At 30.2% G+C, this 19,791-nt stretch overlaps 3 protein-coding genes across 10 annotated transcripts in view; all 3 read right to left on the bottom strand.

Annotated features, from left to right (window-relative positions):
- The window catches only part of LOC122520728 (sodium channel protein 60E), a gene marked incomplete in the record, with an annotated part of 76,744 nt that extends 74,836 nt beyond the window's left edge, over positions 1–1,908 (bottom strand). Inside the window, 2 exon segments of the mRNA XM_043640957.1 lie at positions 1,032–1,166; positions 1,804–1,908.
- Positions 1–19,791, bottom strand: part of LOC122520741 (transcriptional activator protein Pur-beta-B) — a 502,193-nt gene that overhangs the window by 339,314 nt on the left and 143,088 nt on the right. The window lies entirely within an intron of this gene.
- LOC122520754 lies at positions 9,850–19,494 on the bottom strand. Its single transcript, XM_043641004.1, has 11 exons — positions 19,196–19,494; positions 18,751–19,110; positions 17,230–17,361; positions 16,936–17,137; positions 16,446–16,842; positions 15,914–16,374; positions 15,506–15,825; positions 15,140–15,405; positions 14,762–15,032; positions 14,482–14,658; positions 9,850–14,377 (listed from the first exon to the last, which is right to left on the bottom strand). The coding sequence occupies exons 2-11, from the start codon at positions 18,883–18,885 to the stop codon at positions 10,388–10,390; spliced, it is 6,351 nt and encodes a 2,116-aa protein (XP_043496939.1). The 5' UTR covers positions 18,886–19,110; positions 19,196–19,494; the 3' UTR covers positions 9,850–10,387.

Raw genomic sequence — 19,791 nt, 5'->3', positions numbered from 1 at the left:
GGTAGTAGTTGGAAGGATGTTAGAAAGTGGCTTGCGAGAAACGTTCATCGGGATTCACGAAAGCCATGAAAACAGGGAACCGCTTGTAAATACTTCTCTCTCTCTCTCTCTCTCTCTCTCTATCTCCCTTTCAGTATTTTGGAATAGTTCCAAGTTAGGTAGACACCAATTCGTGAGGTATTTCCTGTTGATGAAGGAATGAGAAGAAGACAGGAAGAAAAAGGGAGAAATAAAGAGAGAGAGAGAGAGAGTATTTTATATATGTGTGCGTTTGTGTCAGGTGGTTGGCTTACGGGTCGATCACCCTGACCCTTCCTAACATCATATTCTATTCTCCCTTCGGTTTATCGGCGATTCAACATCCTGTCGAGTGCAAAGATAACTCGCGTTTGTGCGTTCACGTATCATGATAATGATGATGATGATGATGATGATGATGATGATGATGATGATGATGATGATGATGATGATGATGATGATAACGATAACGATGATTATTTTTTCAATAAGATGAAAATATCGAATCCTTGGAAAAGAGAGTTCGAACGAAAATTTTATCGACGTGGGGGCGTTACGCCCTTGTAGGAGTCATTGGCCTCTGTACCAATGCTGGAGCAACGCTCTCTTTGGACATTTGTTTTTATTCTTTAATTATGTTACTTTAAAAGGATTGTAATCGACGTCGTTTCTATTTAAAAAAAAAAAAAAAAATATATATTTATATACACACACTTTGCGCACGCACACAACGCGCGCAAACTGAGATACGTTCTGTAACTCTGTGTATGTATATATGTGTGTATGTGTTTATGTATGAATGCGTGTATGCAACGAAAGGAATAAAGGAATAAAATGCAATGACGCATACATATAGGGGCTTATTCTAATTCATAAAACCCGCGCTAAATCGAATCTGTCGATATAAATAAAATAGAGATCAAAGAAACAAGACGAGAAAGACAAAGAGAGAGAGAGAGAGAGAGAACTCGTTTTAGAAAATTTTCTACGAAAGGCCCGCGAACATCACCAACCAGAGGGTAGCAACCAACATCAGCACGTTCACGAACACCATCTCACAATCACAAAAATATTGGGAGGCTTGCTAAGTGTTGTTCCTTTTTCTTATTTTCCTTTTCCTTTTCCTTTTCCTCTTCCTTCTCCTCCTCCTCCTCCTACTCTTTTATTTATTACTTCTGCACCTTCTTCTCCACTTGTTTTCTTCCTCCTTTTCTTCCTTTTCTTTCACTCCTTTGATAAATTCCCTTCAAAGTGCACTCGCGAATTTGTACGTGTACGTTTAAGGTAGCAGCGGTATAAAAACGCACGTTACGAACAACGAGCTCGCATTATCACAAGGAAATAAAGTTTTCACAAATAGAACGTCCAGGGAATGGACGAGGGAAAAACTGGGCATGGGGACGAATAAGAAAATAATAATAATAATAATAATAAGATGAAGAAAAGAACAAAAATATAATATAACAGTAAGAAAAATAAAAAGCAAAAATAAAATGAGGAAGAGGAGGAAGAAGAAGAATAGGAAGCAGATTAAGAAAATGAGGAAAATATAAAAGTAAGAATATTAAGAAAAGTAAAATAAGGAGAAATGTTAAGGGTTGAACGGTGAAGGGTAAACGTGGGTAAAGGGTTGGAGGTAATGTGAAAGAGAGAGAATGATAGAAATAAAGGAAGGAAGAGAAGAAATAGAGGAAGAAGAAGAAGGAGGAGGAGGAGGAGGAGAAAAAAAGGAAGAAAAAGAAAAAGAAAGAGATAGACGGGTAGAAGAAGAGAGCCGTGGTGCACCCTCGTCGTATAGTCCGGTAGATTCTGCTTCGAGCGGGGGTGCAAAATCACGGGCGTCTCTTTCGAGAGCTGTGGCGGCACTGTCCGCGAACAGCCGACTCGTTTGCCGCTCGCATGCTCGTATCGAACCAAACGATACCCCACACACGTACAACCTTTTACACCCCCTCCCACCCCTTCTCTCTCTCTCTCTGGCGCTGAAACGTGAACATGTACCAACCAACACATTCATCCAACCTCGAACACAGACAACGTCTCGTTGTCCCCCTTCCCCAACTCAGGAACAGAACGTGGAAAATCTACTGGTTATTTTATATTTGTAATGGTTCTCTAGTGTTACTGTGTTAGTGCTAGAGATGGTGGTAGTAACTGTGGGGTGCTGGTGCTGCTGCTGGTGCTGCCGGTGGTGAAAACCGAGAATTCAAGTTCCAGAGGAAGCCTACCAGCCGAGCTGTACCCCTTGTTGCTGTGCTTCTATCTTTTCCCTTCACTGGACTCTACCAGGACCTTTTCCCTAATCAATTCGTGTTAATATGTATGTGTGTTAGTCTCTGTATATGTGTACGCGTGTATACGTTCGGAATGTTACTAACGAAGTGTAACTTTCCTAAATGACTTAGTGCTATCCATATTTCATTGAACTGAATCCTTGAAAAAGGATTCTATCTCCTGTTTTATCGTGGATTGTTACTTTTGTCTTTCTTCTTTGTTCGTTAAAGGAATTGTTTATTCGATAAAATTCTTTGACCATCGGTCGATGTCAAATAACGAGAGGTAACGTTTATAAAATATAACTTTATTCTGAAATTATATCAATGTGTGTATCTGTGTATGTGTTTGTGTGTGATCAAATGGTAGGAATGCAATTATTATTTGATTATATCATTTCACGGGGTTAATTACACATACCGTTCTAGAATTTGTACAACCCGTTGAAAAAATATCCTTAATTTATATGTAACTTCATTTCTCTTTACGTAGGATTATTCCGAAATAATATTTATTCGGAATAATTCGAATTATACACATATTTACTAGATTTTAAATATAGAAAAATATTATTTCGTTTCAAATAGGTCGAATTTAATTTCTCAGAAGAAAAAGTAGAATTGAGATTTCGTGCGAAATCTGTGTGAAAATCGTATTTCGAGATATTTTTTATGGCAACAATTACTTTTATACATACACACGACATTAACTGTCGTTTGATCAAGCTACCACTAATTAAAAATCTCGTTAGAGAATACGGTTCGTTGTACTATTTATTCTATCATAAAGATCTCATTTAGTTAATAATCAATAATTAAATACGTATAAAATCTCTCATCTCATCGTAATAACCATTTTCTTGATCTAAATAATAAATGAAATAATATTATGTTATTAGTGATATCTCTATTATAATTATCTCTAATGTTACCTAATAATAATAATAATGATAAAAATAATTATTTTATATATTACATTCAATTTTATATTAAAATATATTATATTTTCTTTTTATAATAAGCAATTTGTAAAAATAAAACTTTGACCTATTTATCAAATACCTAATTTACCCCCCAATTTAGGGTTGAGTTTATCGAACTATTATAATTCTTTATTTAATCATAAACAGGCCACTTCATATTCAACGAAAGTCTATTTTAATGCGATGAAATCTCAGAAATTCACGTTTCAACAATTGTTAGATTAGAACGCTTGGTTTCAATAATTCTATTCATGGACGATACTCACTGATCCATATAGATGCACTCCTATAACGAACTTGATCGGTGAACGAAATCCGTTATGCGAGAATATTCAGCATTTTCAAATTTACCCGAGATTCGTCAGACGATACCTACGATCATTACAATACTATTATCAAACAAGAGGGAAATTGTATACTATTTTAACTTATAATAACAATAATAACAATAACAATAACAATAATAATAATAATAATATTTCATAAAACCAAAAATACTCATAAATCAACTTTCGATTAGCAAAAAAGAGAATTTAGCAAAATTTAATAAAAAAATAAAAATTATAATAATAATAATAATTTTGGCAATAATTGCGAACCCTTTAAAACAACTTTGATACTGTACAATTATTAAAAGCAAACTATAATTCTATTTTAGGCTTGTTTTGATTTAAATTTTCGTATTATATTAATTATATTTTACGCTATTGAATAAGTTAGTGAAACTTATTGTAAAATCTATAAAATAAAGATGCTTGTTTGGGTCTGTTTTAAACGGAAATTCTCAAACTTAATTTACTCAATTTGAAATGATTTTATGGATCGGTAACTTTCTGCATAATTTGACTCCACAATTTAAAGGATATCAAATTTATTATATGTTGCACTATCTAAAGCACACCAGACTGTATAATAAGCTGTAAACTTTGTCTCTTATAACGCTAATTATACGCATAAGCAATTGATGGGATATTCAATTAAAAATTAATAATAAAAATTAAAAAAAAAATAATAATAATGATAAAATAGAATCAGCTGATTGGTACAAAAATTCGTACCCATATCGAACATGGTATAGTTAAAAGTGGATAAACAAAAACCTTTGGAGCTACGTAATAAACGATTTATTTTTGAAATAGTAAAACTTATCTTTTTGAACAAACAACAATAACTCATAATACTTATTAGTGAAAATGTTTTATCGTTATTATTTCTGTCGATTGTGCGCTAAAATATTATTTGTTACGTATATAGATGTATTAACTATAGATCAAAATTATTTGACCACGTAGAAAAATTATGAAAATGTTCAAATTAAATAAATAAATGAAAATTACTAGTCATTTATTTTCTTGGTAAAATAATTACAAAAATTAATTGGTTTTTTGTTTAAAAAAACGACTCGCGAAAAAATGAACAAAAAATTTACAGAATGTTCAGAAAAGAATAATTCAATTTTAACTTCGTTGAAATATCTTACTTTTAATACAGCCTGACACGTTCTCGATATCCCAAGTTCTGCAACTTCTGCAATTTTGTCTAACAATAAGTCATTTGTTTAAAGAAATAATTAAGCACGAGTTATACGAGCGATCGAAAAAAAAAACAATGTAATCGATATATCGAAAATACGTTTTACGCAAATGAAGTTTTTTTTTTTCAATAAATGAAACATTAATAACGAACGTAATTATGAACTTTTTGAACAAACTATTGATTTCCTATAGGAGTGTTAAGAAAAATTGTATTGGACACTTATTTAAACAAACTTTTAATCATTTTGTAAAATGATCAAATAATTTTAACCGATAATGTCTGCGTAAAAATAAAAACTAAACGTTTTCTTTCAATCGTATTTTATAGTTTGACTCTTTGACTTTACCTCCATTTTTTCCTTCTTTTTCATATACAAAAGTTCATAAATCATCTTCCTCGTGTTCATTATTTTTTTAATCTTCTTATATAAGTAAGCAAGTAAAAGCCTTGTAAATCTGAATAGTAAATCTTATAATCGTTAATAATTATTATAGTCTTTTCCAAAACGTGATTTTTCATAGCTAATAAAATGCAGCGAAGGATTCACAATGCGTTAATCATTCTATTTAAATGGTATTCAATTATTTATTATTATTATTATTATTATTATTATTATTTTATTACTATTATTATTATTAATATCATTAATATTAATATTATATTTATTAGCACCATATATATATATATCGTGATCAATTAGTCTGGCTAAATTACCAAATACTGATTTATATATTATACATCAATTTTTTTTTCCATTTTCTCTCTCATCATCGATCATAAAAAAAAAAAAAGATAAATTAATCTTTTATACTACTTAATATATCTATTAATATATATATATATATATATATTATTATTATAAAAAATATTATTTATCATAATATAATAATACGTCCTGCATCACATTTATAAATAATCTCATAATCAAAATTAATCAGATAAATTTACTTAGGTACTGATCTATATAAATCATTTTTTCTTTTTTCTTTAATCTTTTCGATCTAAAATTGGCTCGATACTTAAAACACATTATTTATATTAAAAACATTATATGTCATTTATCACATTTGTAAATCATAACCAAAATTAGATATATATATACACACACAATTTTCTTATATCGATCTACATAAATCTTTTCTTTATATTTTCTTTCTGTATTTTCTCTCCTCAATTATCAAATATTCGAATAAGAGGTAAATGATTTATTTAATGTCATTAAAAAAAAGGATTGATTATGATAATTATATTATAATAATACATATTGTTGTTCGTTTATTTTTACCATCGTAGATGATATGAAAACAAAAATATATATCTGCGTTTGAAAAGCTTCAACATTGCTCTTTAATCAGTAAAGTTGAATCTACAACATCATAATTAATAAAACATTAACGATACCATACTAATGATATCTTTCTCTCTCTCTCTTTCTCTCTCTCACACACTCACTCTCTCTCTCATTCTTTCTTTCTCTTTCTCTTTCTCTTTTTATCTCTGCGCAGCAGAACAGCCGTGGAAAAAATATTCTTGTGTCTTTTTCTCTCTACGTCTTAAAATGTAATATCGCGATTATTATTATTATTATTATTATTATTATTATTATTATTATTATTATTATTATTATTATTATTATTATTATAATCTTTGTTTATATATATCTATATATATATTTTTAAAGTTTATATATTTTACAGTTAGTCGATTTGTTATTTCATTATTTTTGTTTCATTTGTATCTCTCTCTTTCTCTCTCTCTCACACTCATACGGACATTTTATTTCAGTCAATCATAAAAAAGATAATATATGTATGTTTCACGTAATGCAAATAGTTGTTATTATAATTTATGTTGTTCGTTTGTATGTTATTAAAATCAATCAATGAGATTGCAATGAAATTTCAAACAAGATATTGTTAAAAATTGCATTAATTATACGTACGCTAGATTATTGCTAAAAGAAACTTAATAAAAACATTACAAAATGTACACTTTTTTTTCGAGATTATTTATACATATTTTAAACCCATTTATGTATATATGTATGTATATAAATATGTATATTGTTACTAGCCTTGATCATGTATATTAAAGTAATTAGAATAAACAGGGTAATATGAGAATAAATAAACAATATTTGAGGGGTGGTTTTTGAATATCCAAACAAAAATGTTTATACAAATATGTTCTATTAAATTTATTTTTTCTTTAGTCGAGTTTTATTTTATGTTTTATCGTTACTAGCCTTAATCGTGTATATTAAAATGATTGGAATATAGAGGATGTGTCCCAGAATAATTAAAAAATATTCTAAGGGGGTAGCTTTAACATATTCAAACAAAAAAATTTATACAAAAAATTATCGTGCGGTTATTTGGAATTTATTTTGAACAAGAAGTTTCCACGAACGGTGTTGAAATTCTTCGTGGAAAAATTTATCAAAGTTTTCAACAAATTTGGATATATGAAGAACGTTAAACAAATAAGGTTTTGCAGGTTGGTGTCGATAAGGATTGGTCTCTGCATAGCTCTATCCAAGTACTAAAAGATCATTCCAAAAACTATTTTTTTTTAAATAGAGAAATATTAATTTTGTTGATAAAAATTCGAAAAAAAATCACAAATAGAACATACGTTTGTATAAAATTTGTTTTTATTGTTTAGTACGTACTTAATTCGTAAAATATTTCCCAATTGTTCTGGGACAACCTGTATAGATGATTCTACGATCTATTTGTCAAAATTTGTCCAATTTCATAATGTATTTTTTTGTTTCTATGCGTTTCTTCGACGATAATCGTGTGAAATCTTTGTATTTGGACAAATCTTTGTCTTCTTTTCTTAATCCACCAATTGCAATAATACATTCGGAAGTTACTTAATTAAATATTAATTAAATATCTAAAATTGCAATGACCTTTCGTAGACGTCCCCTAATTGAGCACAGATTTGTATTGTTCTAACTCATATTACAGACAATCACATTGTTAACTATTATCGTAATTATTATTATTATTGTTATAATAACTATTACTATTATTTATACATGGCTTCGAATATATTATGCGTTTGCGTGTATGTATGTACCTGTGTATATATGTATGTGTACTTATATCACAATATACAATTTTTTCAAGTTTTTAAGTTAAGTTCAGATAAATATATATAGTAGTAGCTTAAAGATGACGGAATATTATCATATCACTCGATAATAATTATGAAATCGATTAGTATTCTTTTCATTATCATTATTATTATAATTTCTTAATTGCTTTAATATATATGTATGTACATAACATATTAATACAAATACATATATTTATATATATATATGATTTATTATGAATGTTCATTTCATAATAAACTTATATATATATGTGTAGGTATATCGTAGTACACAATTTAAATTTCTTAGGTAAATATTTTCTGACTTATTAATATACTACAAAGGATACATATCTACAAAAGATCATATTATAGTTGTATATTAGTTTTTGTTCATAGATACGTCATAATAAATCGTACGAGTTGTTATTATTCTTTTAATTCAATTATTACTAGAGATGTAGATGTAGATATATATATATATACACCTTTTCTTTCTTTTTAAATCATGTCAAATCGAACTTTGACGAATGGATCGGCAATTTATTTATTTATTTATTTATTTATTTATGTATGTAAGTTTTATATTTGCATAATAAAAAATAATATTTCACAATACGCAATACTTTTTTTTGTCATTATTTGTTTACAAATTTTAGAATTAATTTAACTGATGGATCTGTGAAATATGTATTACATGTTATAAAGACAATATGAAATGTATAAAAAAAATATTGTTACACGCACACTTTCTTTGCACCGTTCGAAAACGAAGAAATTAATAAATGAAAAAAATACATTAATAGTGGTATTATTAATAATGATAATAATATTTAAAATAAGAATAAGAATAATAATAATAATTAAAATAAACATATCATTTAATTTGTCAAATATTAAATATTTAAAACATATATATATATATAATATATATATATTTTTATATATATATAATTTTATATATATATATATTTATATATATATATATATATAAAACATATATATATATATGTTTTAAATATTTATATAATAAATATTATATATATAATATGTTTTATATATATCAACCGGCTGCTATATTGAATCATAAATTTGGTAAAACTAGTAAAATCAAACAATAAACTATTAATTTATTAAATAAATGAACAAATAATAATGATGATAATTATATTAACTTATACCTTGAACTGTGCTTGATAAAATGATAATATTTTAAAACTTGAATAGCAATTGGAATTACATGCAGGCTGGAAAAAGAATATAAGAGAAATAAAAATAAGAAAAAGAAAAAAAAAGTATAAATTGAATACGTACGAGAGACAGAGAGGGGAAAAAACGATAAGAAAAACAAAAAAAAGGAATAAAAAAGAAATTAAAAATTAATTTGTTGTAAGTAAGAACGCAGATATAGATAAACGCGTAATATTAAGAAGAAAAAAAGAAAATATAATTAATATATCTAATACTAGTGTACGTAATACAATGAAACAAATTACGCGCTTACTCCCAGTCCTCGAATGCACATATATAATTTCAATATATACAACTAACAGTAAAATTGAAATTAATCGTTTTGACACATCCTCGTGGTCACGTTTTCATTCGGATAAGTTAAAATACATCGATCATGTTTTTATGAACTATTGTTATATAAGTAATAATATTATAATTATTAATAAAAATAAAAATAATAATAATAATAATAATAATAATAATAATAATAATAATAATAATAATAATTGATTAATAGATCACTTAGAAATTATTTTGGAATGAATATCAAAGACGAGTAATAATTAAACATATAATATCAGTGCATGTTTCAAGCGTTAAGATAATACGGGATTTTCTTTTTGTTTCTCGTTTCAATTAAAAGAATATTAGCGACAAATATTTTTTTATCAAATCATCTGAGAAATATCTGAGAAATCATATTTTTTTTCGAGGCCTACCTATGTATGTTTAATAGATGTTCTAATAAATCATGCAAAGATTTAGCATTTGACACATGTGTACTTGTACGCAAACGATATAAAATTTGTCTATATCAAAAATGATAATTAACGTAATTTTGCTATAAAATCCAACTTTTATCAATTATTCGTCATTGCTATATATACCATTATCGATTAAAATTATATTTTGGAAGCTTGCAGTTTTTCTAAGGCATATATACCTTCTGTTTACACAAATATACATATATACATATATATGTATGTAAACACGATATATCCATGCAAGTGTTATACGGTACAGTGATATATATCGTACATTATATTTTCTATATGAAAATTCTATAAAAAATTAGTCAAAAGCTAGAAATATTTGTACTTATTACTACTACTGTACACAATGCATTCATTTCTCCACTTTTCTTCAAGGTACGTACGACATTATTTTAAACACGACTGCCTCACATTTATGGACCCTCATCGATATTTCTTTTATCTTACGCCCACGTTTGTTACAGACTTATACGTTAAATTGTTCGCTTTTGGCACTAATATTATGTTCTTTCGTATCAGTTATTTCGATACCTTCCATGCTATCCTCCTCATTATCAGATTCTTCTTGAATGAACGACATATTGTGAATGTCGTCAGAACTTCCTTCCTGCTGTACTATCCCGTAATCTTCCATTTCGTACTCATTCGCTTCTTCATAAATGAATGCTGTTGTACCTGCGTTACAATCCTCGTTTCTTATAGTTAATACGCTTGGTTGAATTAAAATTTGATTACCCTCGGAATCATTAGTTACCATTAAAACAGCTCCATTCAAATCATGAATTTGTACGTTAGTATCCCTAGTCTCGTCATATTTCATTTCCTCGTCTAAATTATCTTCATAAGAATCCATCTCGGAATCATTGATACTAATGTCCAGTTTTTCGTATCCATTCTCATTATTACAATCTACGTTTTGTTCGTCTATATCCATTTGCTCATCTATTTCCATTTGTCCATCCTCATTTGTTGACATACTATTATCTTCTTCTTCTTCTTCTTCTTCTTCTTCTTCGTCATTATCCATATTTTCAAAATCCTCGCATCCATATTCAATATTAATATTCATCTTATTGTTATCAGGATTTTCATAATAATTAATAGGATTGGCCATCGATGACATAGTATTTCTTTTAACATCGTTACAATTTTCAGGTAATTCGCACATTTCCAATGTTTTAACGTCATTCATTGTTACCATTGGACTAAGCTTATGTCTCGCGTCATCTATTGGATTATTACGCTGTACCGATTCCTGTTCTAATAAAGGCATTATTGGACTCAAAACAGGTGGACCGTCATCTTCTTCATCCGTAAAATCCATTTGGTTTCTTCCTCCTTCCTTCTTTACGTGAAAATTGCTCAATTTAGCGCCGTTCAAGGATTCAGTTAAATTCAAATCTTGTTCTTCTTGTTTGCTTATTTCATTGCAATCTCTTATTGTTTCAGGACTCAATAATTTGATTTTCGAATTATCTTTCTCGTCCTTATTTTTTTCCTTATCTTCGTTGTGTATCATGAAACGATTCATATCATTTAAATTTTGACTTTTAATCGCCCCTACATTTTCCGAATTAGTATCGTCACTTTCGGTAGTAATAGTTCTGTTATTAGATTTAGACCTAGCTTCAAAATCATTTTCTCCTTCTGCTTCCTCTCCATTGCTCGTACTATTATTACTGCCACTGTCCAAACTCCCAGAATGCTCTGAATTTTCACTATTAGTGTATTCCTGAGTAGCACCATCTTCTTCCGATAAGGAATCAAAATATTCTTCTACTTCATCCACTTCTTCTACTTCATCCACTTCTTCCACTTCTTCTACTTCTTCTACTTCTTCTACTTCATCTACTTCTTCTACTTCTTCTACTTCATCCACTTCTTCTACTTCATCTACTTCTTCTACTTCATCCACTTCTTCGACGACCGAAGTCTCATCACCTATCAAACTACCTTTCTCTTCATTCTCATTCTTCATATTATCTTCCGAATTACTTCTCGTCGATTCGATTTTCTTCTTACATATTTGTAGATGCTCGGAAAATTTACTCTCGCTTTCAAAACTTCTTTGGCATTTCTGACACCAAAATGTTCCAATGTCATCAATATGAACGCTCATATGTAATAATAATTTACTTCTAGCATTGTGATATCTGCCACAAGTTTTACACGTGAAATTATTCCCTTCGCAAGATAATATCGCTGCATGCGTAGCCTTTAAGTGATCGGATAAGTCTTGATAAGATTGACATAATTTTAAACAAACGCCACAGGTTACTGCAGCTTGTGGTTTATGAAAACGAATAAGATGTTGCCAAAGATGTTTCTTGGCGGGCCATGGTTTACCGCAAACTTCACACGTACATTCGGTATTCGTTGATTCGTCATATACTTTCCGAGAATCTTTTCTCGAACATTTAGTTGCGGGTGGTTTCATATGCGACAATGGCATAAGTTTTGGTACAGGTTTCTGCGCCGATAATTGTAGATTTATATCTTCAAATAAATTAAAATCTGGAATGTTCAAATTCGTTTCGTTCATAAACGACGAAGCTTCTTCCTTCTTTATCTGATTATTATTTTTTAAATGAGTTTCTAAAATAGACGTAGATGCAATGTTTTGCATGTTAAATCCACTATGTCTTTCGCATACATTAACGTGATTCCAGAATAAACTGTAAGTAGAAAATTGTTTCTTGCAATAGATACATTCGAAATTCTTTCGATTCCTCGCTTTTCGTTTACTATCATTATTTTTCTTTGTAGCCATATGAATTGGATTTGTATTGTGAACATTTTCATAATGTTTCGCTAATGTTTCAAAATTAAGGAATATTTCTGGGCACATCTCGCAATCAAAGGTATCGGTTAATGATCTTCTTCCTTTAGAATTATTTAAATCATTCTCACACAAATCCTCGTCAAAATCGATATCATCTGGTTCTTCTTTAACAATGATATCCACTGGCACATCCATACGATCTTCTAATAGAGCTACATGATTTTTAGAAATATTATGAACGTGTTCATAATGATCTTTGATATCTTCATCTGTTGTAAAAACAGCTAAACAATGTTTACATGGTATAAATACCTTTCCATGACATTTATTTGTATGATCAAAAGCTTTCCATTTGGAAGCATACTGTTTTCCACATACGTGGCATGTATTTGGCATGGATAAAACACTTTCATGTTCGTCTTCGACGTGTTTCTTCAAATCTTTAGGATCTTTCATAGGTATCAAACATACTCCGCAAGAGACTCCTATTTCATTTCGATGTAACGATAACACGTGCATTTTTAATTTAAGTTTATTCTCTACTGTATCTCCACAGTAATCACAAACGTTCGGACTCATGTGATATCTATGATCCTTTTTATGAGACTCTAAATCTTCTTTAGTTCGGAATAATTTTTTACAATTAGTGCAAGTCAAATCTGGATGGTTCATGTGATTGATACGATTATGGGTCATAATACCCAATTTCGAAGTAACAGTCTCATCACATAAATGACAAGTATAATTGCTATGATGATTCTCAATATGCTTTCGTAGACTCGCACGATCTTTGAATATTCTTTCACAAGCGCGACAACGAGTCAATAATGCTCCTGGATCTTTCCGATAGTTCTGACAAGCTTTCATATGACGTCTAAGTAAATATCTTTTATAAAATCCTTTATTACATTTCTCACAATAATGTAAAGCCACTTCTTCTCCGTTAGAAGATTTAAAATTTACTGAATTTTTATTATCCTTTGTAACTTCTAACTCATACCTATGAATTTTAGCGATATGTCCTGCTAAATGGTCTTTAGACGCACTCGTTTTCAAACAGTAAGGACACGTTATATCTACGTGACCTTTATGTACTCTATTTACATGTTTCCATAAATGAGACGTTCTACCGTAATATTTGTTACAAAGATCGCACGGAAATAGACCATGCACAATACGTCTGTGATTGCATAAACTTTCCAAATTTGGAAATTTCATTTCAACGCAAATTTCACATGTTAAATCCGTCGTTTCCGGCGGTACGCTATGCCCATAATTTGACGATTCGTTCAAGTTAGAATTAATACTGTTGTTATATGCATCAACTTTCTTTCTATGAATATTTCTATGTTTTAACATTTTAGATTTGTTGGCGTAAGGTCTTCCACATATATCGCAACTAAAATCAGCATTTGTCAATGGCCAATGCAGAGTTCTCACATGCGTTCTAAGAAGCAAACCGTTTGGAAATATTTTCAGACAAACACCGCATATAAGCGGCACTGTTGCATGATGTACTCCCATCACGTGCTTCCAATAATCGACTCGAGTGTTCCATAATTTACCACAAATTTCACAGGTATTTGGCAAAGGGCCTTGCATATTATGATGACTAATGTGATCATTGCGTAATGTTTTGGTAGCAAATATTTTTCCGCAGCCTTCCTGTTCGCACTGCAAATCAAAAATTAAAGAAACAATTGTTTTTTAAACAAGGAATCTTTTGTTATTTTATTTTGCGTGCACATGCAATATATTAATTTTTACTTTGAACGTACCTTGATAGATGGTTCATCGCTATGCTCACTACTGACATGTAACCAACGTTCCCATTTACTACGATGCGAATTACCACAAAGTTCACAGACATAAAATAAATGACATTGTGCCTTATTACCAGTACCATTCATATTTCCTGAATTCCCATTACCAATGACGTCGTTTATTTGCTCGTTCTAATCGAAGATACATAGAATTAAATTTGTTCATTCTAGATATTATATAAACTTTGATAATTTAATAATACATATATTTAAAAAACAAATAAATAAATAAAACCTTATGAGCATTCCTCAGGTGTCTTATAAGATGGTCTTCATTTGGAAATGATTTGTAACATATAAAGCAGTATATTTTTTCTCCCTCATCTCCATCATACTCCAAAATATTTTCATTTGCTTCATTACCATTTAACGTTTCGCTATAATAATTACTATTTAACTGTACATAAGTTGCGGGATCACATTTAGAAATAAAACTATGTATCGATACATGAGCGATTAACTTTTTTCGTGAATCGTGTTGTCTTCCACATATTGTGCAGCTATACCTAATATAATTAATTAATGTTAAAGAAAATAATAATTAGTGATCTTCGTGAATAATAATATATATTTGTGATATACGATAGATTTAATATGAAATGAAAAAAGTTACCTTCTCTGTTCAGATACAAGCAATTTTGATCCTCCATGAAACTTATTAACGTGGTTTAGAAGCTGTATATTGTCGGAACATATTTTCAAACAGATTCCACAAGCAAAAGCAGCAAATTCTTTGTGCGTCGCACGGATATGTAACCACAACGATGCTCTATCATTAAAATCCCGTGAACATAATTCACATACAAAAACGGTCTCCATATCCAATGAATTTTCAGGGACACTTCTATCTGGATTTTCATCTTCATTTTCTATATTTATCTGGATACAAGAAAAAAGTAAATGCATAAGCATCTAATGATATTAAAATATTAAAAAGTTTCTATATTATATTAGTCAAATATGACTCAGAGTTACTTACTTCTGGAGACGAAACAAACTCCGAAGGTTCCTTCGTATCTTTTTGATCGGATATAGGTATCGGCATCTGTTGACCCCATGGTTTCGTAAGCACAATTTGTTTTAAACATAAATTATTATCTACAAGAGGATTTGGATCAACCCCATGCAATACCAAAATATGATTACTGAGCAATGATTTTAAAGCAAATTCTTCTCTACACAATATACATATAAAAGGTTTATCGGTTTCATGCGTAGTCTCGTGTTTTTTAAAATCTTCTACCGATGTAAAACCTTTAGAACATATGTTACAGTACCACTTCTGAATTTCACCATCCTCTGAGAAATTTAATAATATTTTATGATTAATTAAGCGTTCAATGTTATTAAAAGTAAATTAAAAAAGAACAAAGTATTGATTAATTACCCATTTTCATTATCTTAGGTGGAGTAATTTCTCCATCTGGAGCACTTCTTTTCATCCTGCTTCCTTTAATCAACGCTTGTTTCAATATCGTAAGTTGTGGATTTTTCGCTAATTTTGCTTCCGCATTTTTAAATCCTTTGTTTTCATCATCTGTATCCCAACTCGATACATCCGAAGTATCAATCACCAGTTCTTTCATATTAGTTATTCCGCTTCTAATATCAGATTGTACTTCAATTGAGTGTCTCACACAAAGTTGACTATGAATATTTAAGTCAGCTATACTTGTGAACATTTTTGAACACGTTTTACAATAATATTTCGGTTTTGAGCGATAAAGAGGATTTAGTAATTTGGTTGATTTCAATACTCCTGCATGTCGAGATTTAACATGTTCTTCCAAATTCAATCTGGTTGAATAAATGCGTGAACAATACCCACATGTAACAGCAGGATGTCCTCTAAATTACAATTACATAAATATTTTAATATTCCTACATAATATATATAAATTTTAGGAAAAAATATTTACTTGTGCGTCGTAGATACATGTCCCCATCGGTGTTTCGCTGTTGAATAAGATTTGTTACAGAGATCACATTGGTAAGGCCTTTTATAAGAAGTATGATCATCGGTGATAACCTTCTGACCAATAACATTGCCCGCGCCTGTATGAATTCTCGCATGAAGGGACAAGTGTCCTTTGGAACTAAATGCTTTGGTACACAACGAACACACATACACTTCATGTTGCTCCGACGTATGTTGAAATACTGTAGAATTTTGCATTGCTGTAGGGATATTTTTGGAACTCGTTTCTTCGCTATCTTCAGTTACCATTGGGGGCATTTCTAAGAAATCACTAGGATTAGTTTCCATATCCAATTCAAATTCATCTGATTTTCTATCATCTGAATCAAACGTTGCCTCTGTTATTAAAAACAAATAAATGATTAATTATAAGAAAAGATAATACAAATGTTAAATATATCTTTGTAGTTAATTAAATAAATTATATGTACCTTCATCCATGGCACCATTTTCAAGATATTCTTCTATTTCATGATCCACTTCACCGCTGTAATTTAATCTTGGTGGTGTACCCAGAGCTGCATTGGGATTTACTATGGGAGCTTCTGGTATTATTATTGGTATATTTTCTTTTTCTTTTTGAAATTGTACATTACTGCATTGCGTATAGTTATTTATATCTCTGTCAAGTGCCTGCAATGTGAACAAATTTATAATAAATATTCACTTAATTATTTCTTTCTAAGATATTATATATATTATACATAAAACAAATAAAAACTTACTTCGCTTGGAGGTAAATGTCTTTTTAACAATGCCACAGCATTGACGCATGCTGTCCTAAAGTCATAAAAATTCTCCAGGTTGTAAATACAACGACTGCATACGTTCTTTGGAAGATTATCATTTTCTCTGATCTAAAATAAAATGGAAAAATTAAAAAAATTAAAAGAAGATAAAAGATATGAAAAGATTAATTGCAACATATGAAATTTATTTAATACATTAGATCTGTTTAATATATGTTCCTAAACAAGTTTAAATCTCATATAATTGTACTTTAAAAATATTGCAAATAAACAAAGAAGTAAAACCAAACAAAAGTATATGAAAAAGTCTAAGAAAGTAAATTCATTGTTAATTAAATTAAAACGATATTTTTCAAAAAATGCACCTATTAATAACGAGATAAACGTAAACATTAAACTAATAATTCATAAATATATTGCGATTAAAAACAGAAAAATATTTTTAACAAAATTTTTTTAATTTTTGTATACTTTGAACTCTCCTGAAATTTTCCATGGACGATCTAATGACTTAGAAGGAATTCAGGAAACTAAAACTCTGATAAATGAAAAAATAAAATAAAAAAGAAAAGTAGGATGGAAAATATTACTAATGAAATATTTAGATCTTTGTTAAAGAAAGAGAAATAAAAACCCCATTGAGACCCCATTGTATTGAATTCCTTGTAATCGTACTTGTCGTCGTTTCTGCAGGATTTAATGACTCGTAGTCTGCTATACCTATTCATGAGAGAGAGAGAGAGAGAAAGAGAGAGAGTGATAAGAAAAAAAAGATAAAAAAACAAAAACAAGGGAAAGCGAGAAAATTTTTTCTCTTTATTTCTTTTTCGTTGAAGAAAACTAAAGTTACGAACATTAATATCTCAGGTAAAAAGCACATGTTGCTAAAAGTAACTATTACAAAGAAGATCAAGAAAGAATGCATCTAACTAGTACGAACTTTACAAATTTTCTGCGATTTATGGAAATTTTCTGGAATTTCTGCGAAATTCTGTAGAAAATATTTAAAACTTCGTATAGAGAAAGTGAGAAAAATATGGCATTAACCTGAGAGAAAACTAAAGAAAATGGTACGAAATTTATAGAAAATTCTAAAACTTCGTGTAGAAAAAATATAAAAAATGAAAGGAAAAAAAAATGACAAGGGTGAGAGAAATAAGAAGATATAAAAATATTTAAAAACATTCCAAACTGACAACAAATATATATAAAAAAAAAGAAATGTGTAAAAAACGGAAAAGAAATTACACATGAGCAAAAGAGACAGAGAGTGCAGAAAATCTATGAAAAATTCCTAAACTAACAATGAGTATAAAAAAGATATATAAAATAAGGAAAAAAATTACAAAAAAATTACAAGTGTGAAAGGGTTTGTGTGTCTGTGTGCGTGCGTGTGTATGTGTGGGTGTGTATGTGTGAATCAAGTATCAAAAACGCAACCTACTAGAAGATATACAATAGAATAAATATGTAAGAACGAAAAAAAAAGATATTCACCTTGAATGGCAAACAAGCTTGAATTTTCTCGACGAATTGTCGGGTTTTGCCCTCCTGACCGAAAATATCCATCATAACAGCGTCGTAAGATGCACACAATCGGCAGAGTCCATGATAACTTTGTCTAGACTCCATCATCATCGTTGTAGTCCTCGTCGTCGTCGTCGTCGTCGTTTTCGTCTTCGTCTTCGTTTTCGTCGTCGCCGTTTTCGTCTTGGTCGTTGTCGTCGTCGTCGTTGCAATCATTCTCTTTTTCGTTAACACTAGTCTTCAATGTTGTGTTGTTGTTGTTGTTGTTGTTATTAGAAGCCGTCGTCGTCGTCGTAGTAGTAGTAGAAAATATAGCAGAAGATATGATAGCTGCAATTAGGAATGATGACGACGATGATGGTGGTATAAGCGAAGAAAACGCAGTCTGTCGTGACGCCGTTTTTTCAAAGCTTACCTCTTGGCCTTCGACTGCGTTATATATCACAAGATGTAGTAAGTAATTGACTCTCGCGGTATAGCGCTCAGTAGACGAACAACGTATGCGTGCTCTTACCCAAGAGATACGACGACAGAGACTGAGAGAACCCAAGGGGGCGGGTAGAGGAGCGGATAGGACGGACAGGGACAGGGGAGGGGAAAAAAGAGAAACGGAGGTTTAACAGAAGACCTTAGGTTCACTCCAAAGTCCCTGAGAGAAGAAAAGGTAGAAAGGAACGAGAGGGGGGTGTGAGGTGGCGGAAAGAGGGATAAAAGGTAAAGAAGGACAACAACGATTCTTCCGAAAAAGGACGAACACCAATGCACTTTTAACTAACTTTCGGACACCCCAATAACCTGACCGAACGAACGAACGAACAAACGAACGAACGGACAAACGGACGGACGAACGAACGAACGAACGAACGGCCAACGACGACTGTGTTTCGTCTTCGTCACCTTCCTCTTCTTCTTCTTTTTCTTTTTTTCACTTAGTCTTCTTCTTTTTCTCCTCCTTCTTCTTATTCTTCTTATTATCTCTCTTCCACTAGTACTACTTTTTCCGTATCCTCG

This window comes from Polistes fuscatus, unplaced genomic scaffold, assembly GCF_010416935.1.
Source record: "Polistes fuscatus isolate 324 unplaced genomic scaffold, CU_Pfus_HIC Scaffold4, whole genome shotgun sequence".
NCBI classification, from domain to species: domain Eukaryota; kingdom Metazoa; phylum Arthropoda; class Insecta; order Hymenoptera; family Vespidae; genus Polistes; species Polistes fuscatus.
Note: the sequence above shows the minus strand (reverse complement) of the source record. Positions and strands in the feature narration are given on the sequence as shown.

Excerpts from the sequence above, each read along its gene's own strand:
- LOC122520754 (XM_043641004.1), bottom strand. The coding sequence starts at position 18,885 with ATGGAGTCTAGACAAAGTTATCATGGACTCTGCCGATTGTGTGCATCT. Across the intron at positions 16,843-16,935 it reads AAATGGTGCCATGGATGAAG|AGGCAACGTTTGATTCAGAT; the intron begins GTACATATAATT and ends TTTTAATAACAG. Across the intron at positions 16,375-16,445 it reads CATGTATCTACGACGCACAA|AGGACATCCTGCTGTTACAT; the intron begins GTAAATATTTTT and ends ATTGTAATTTAG.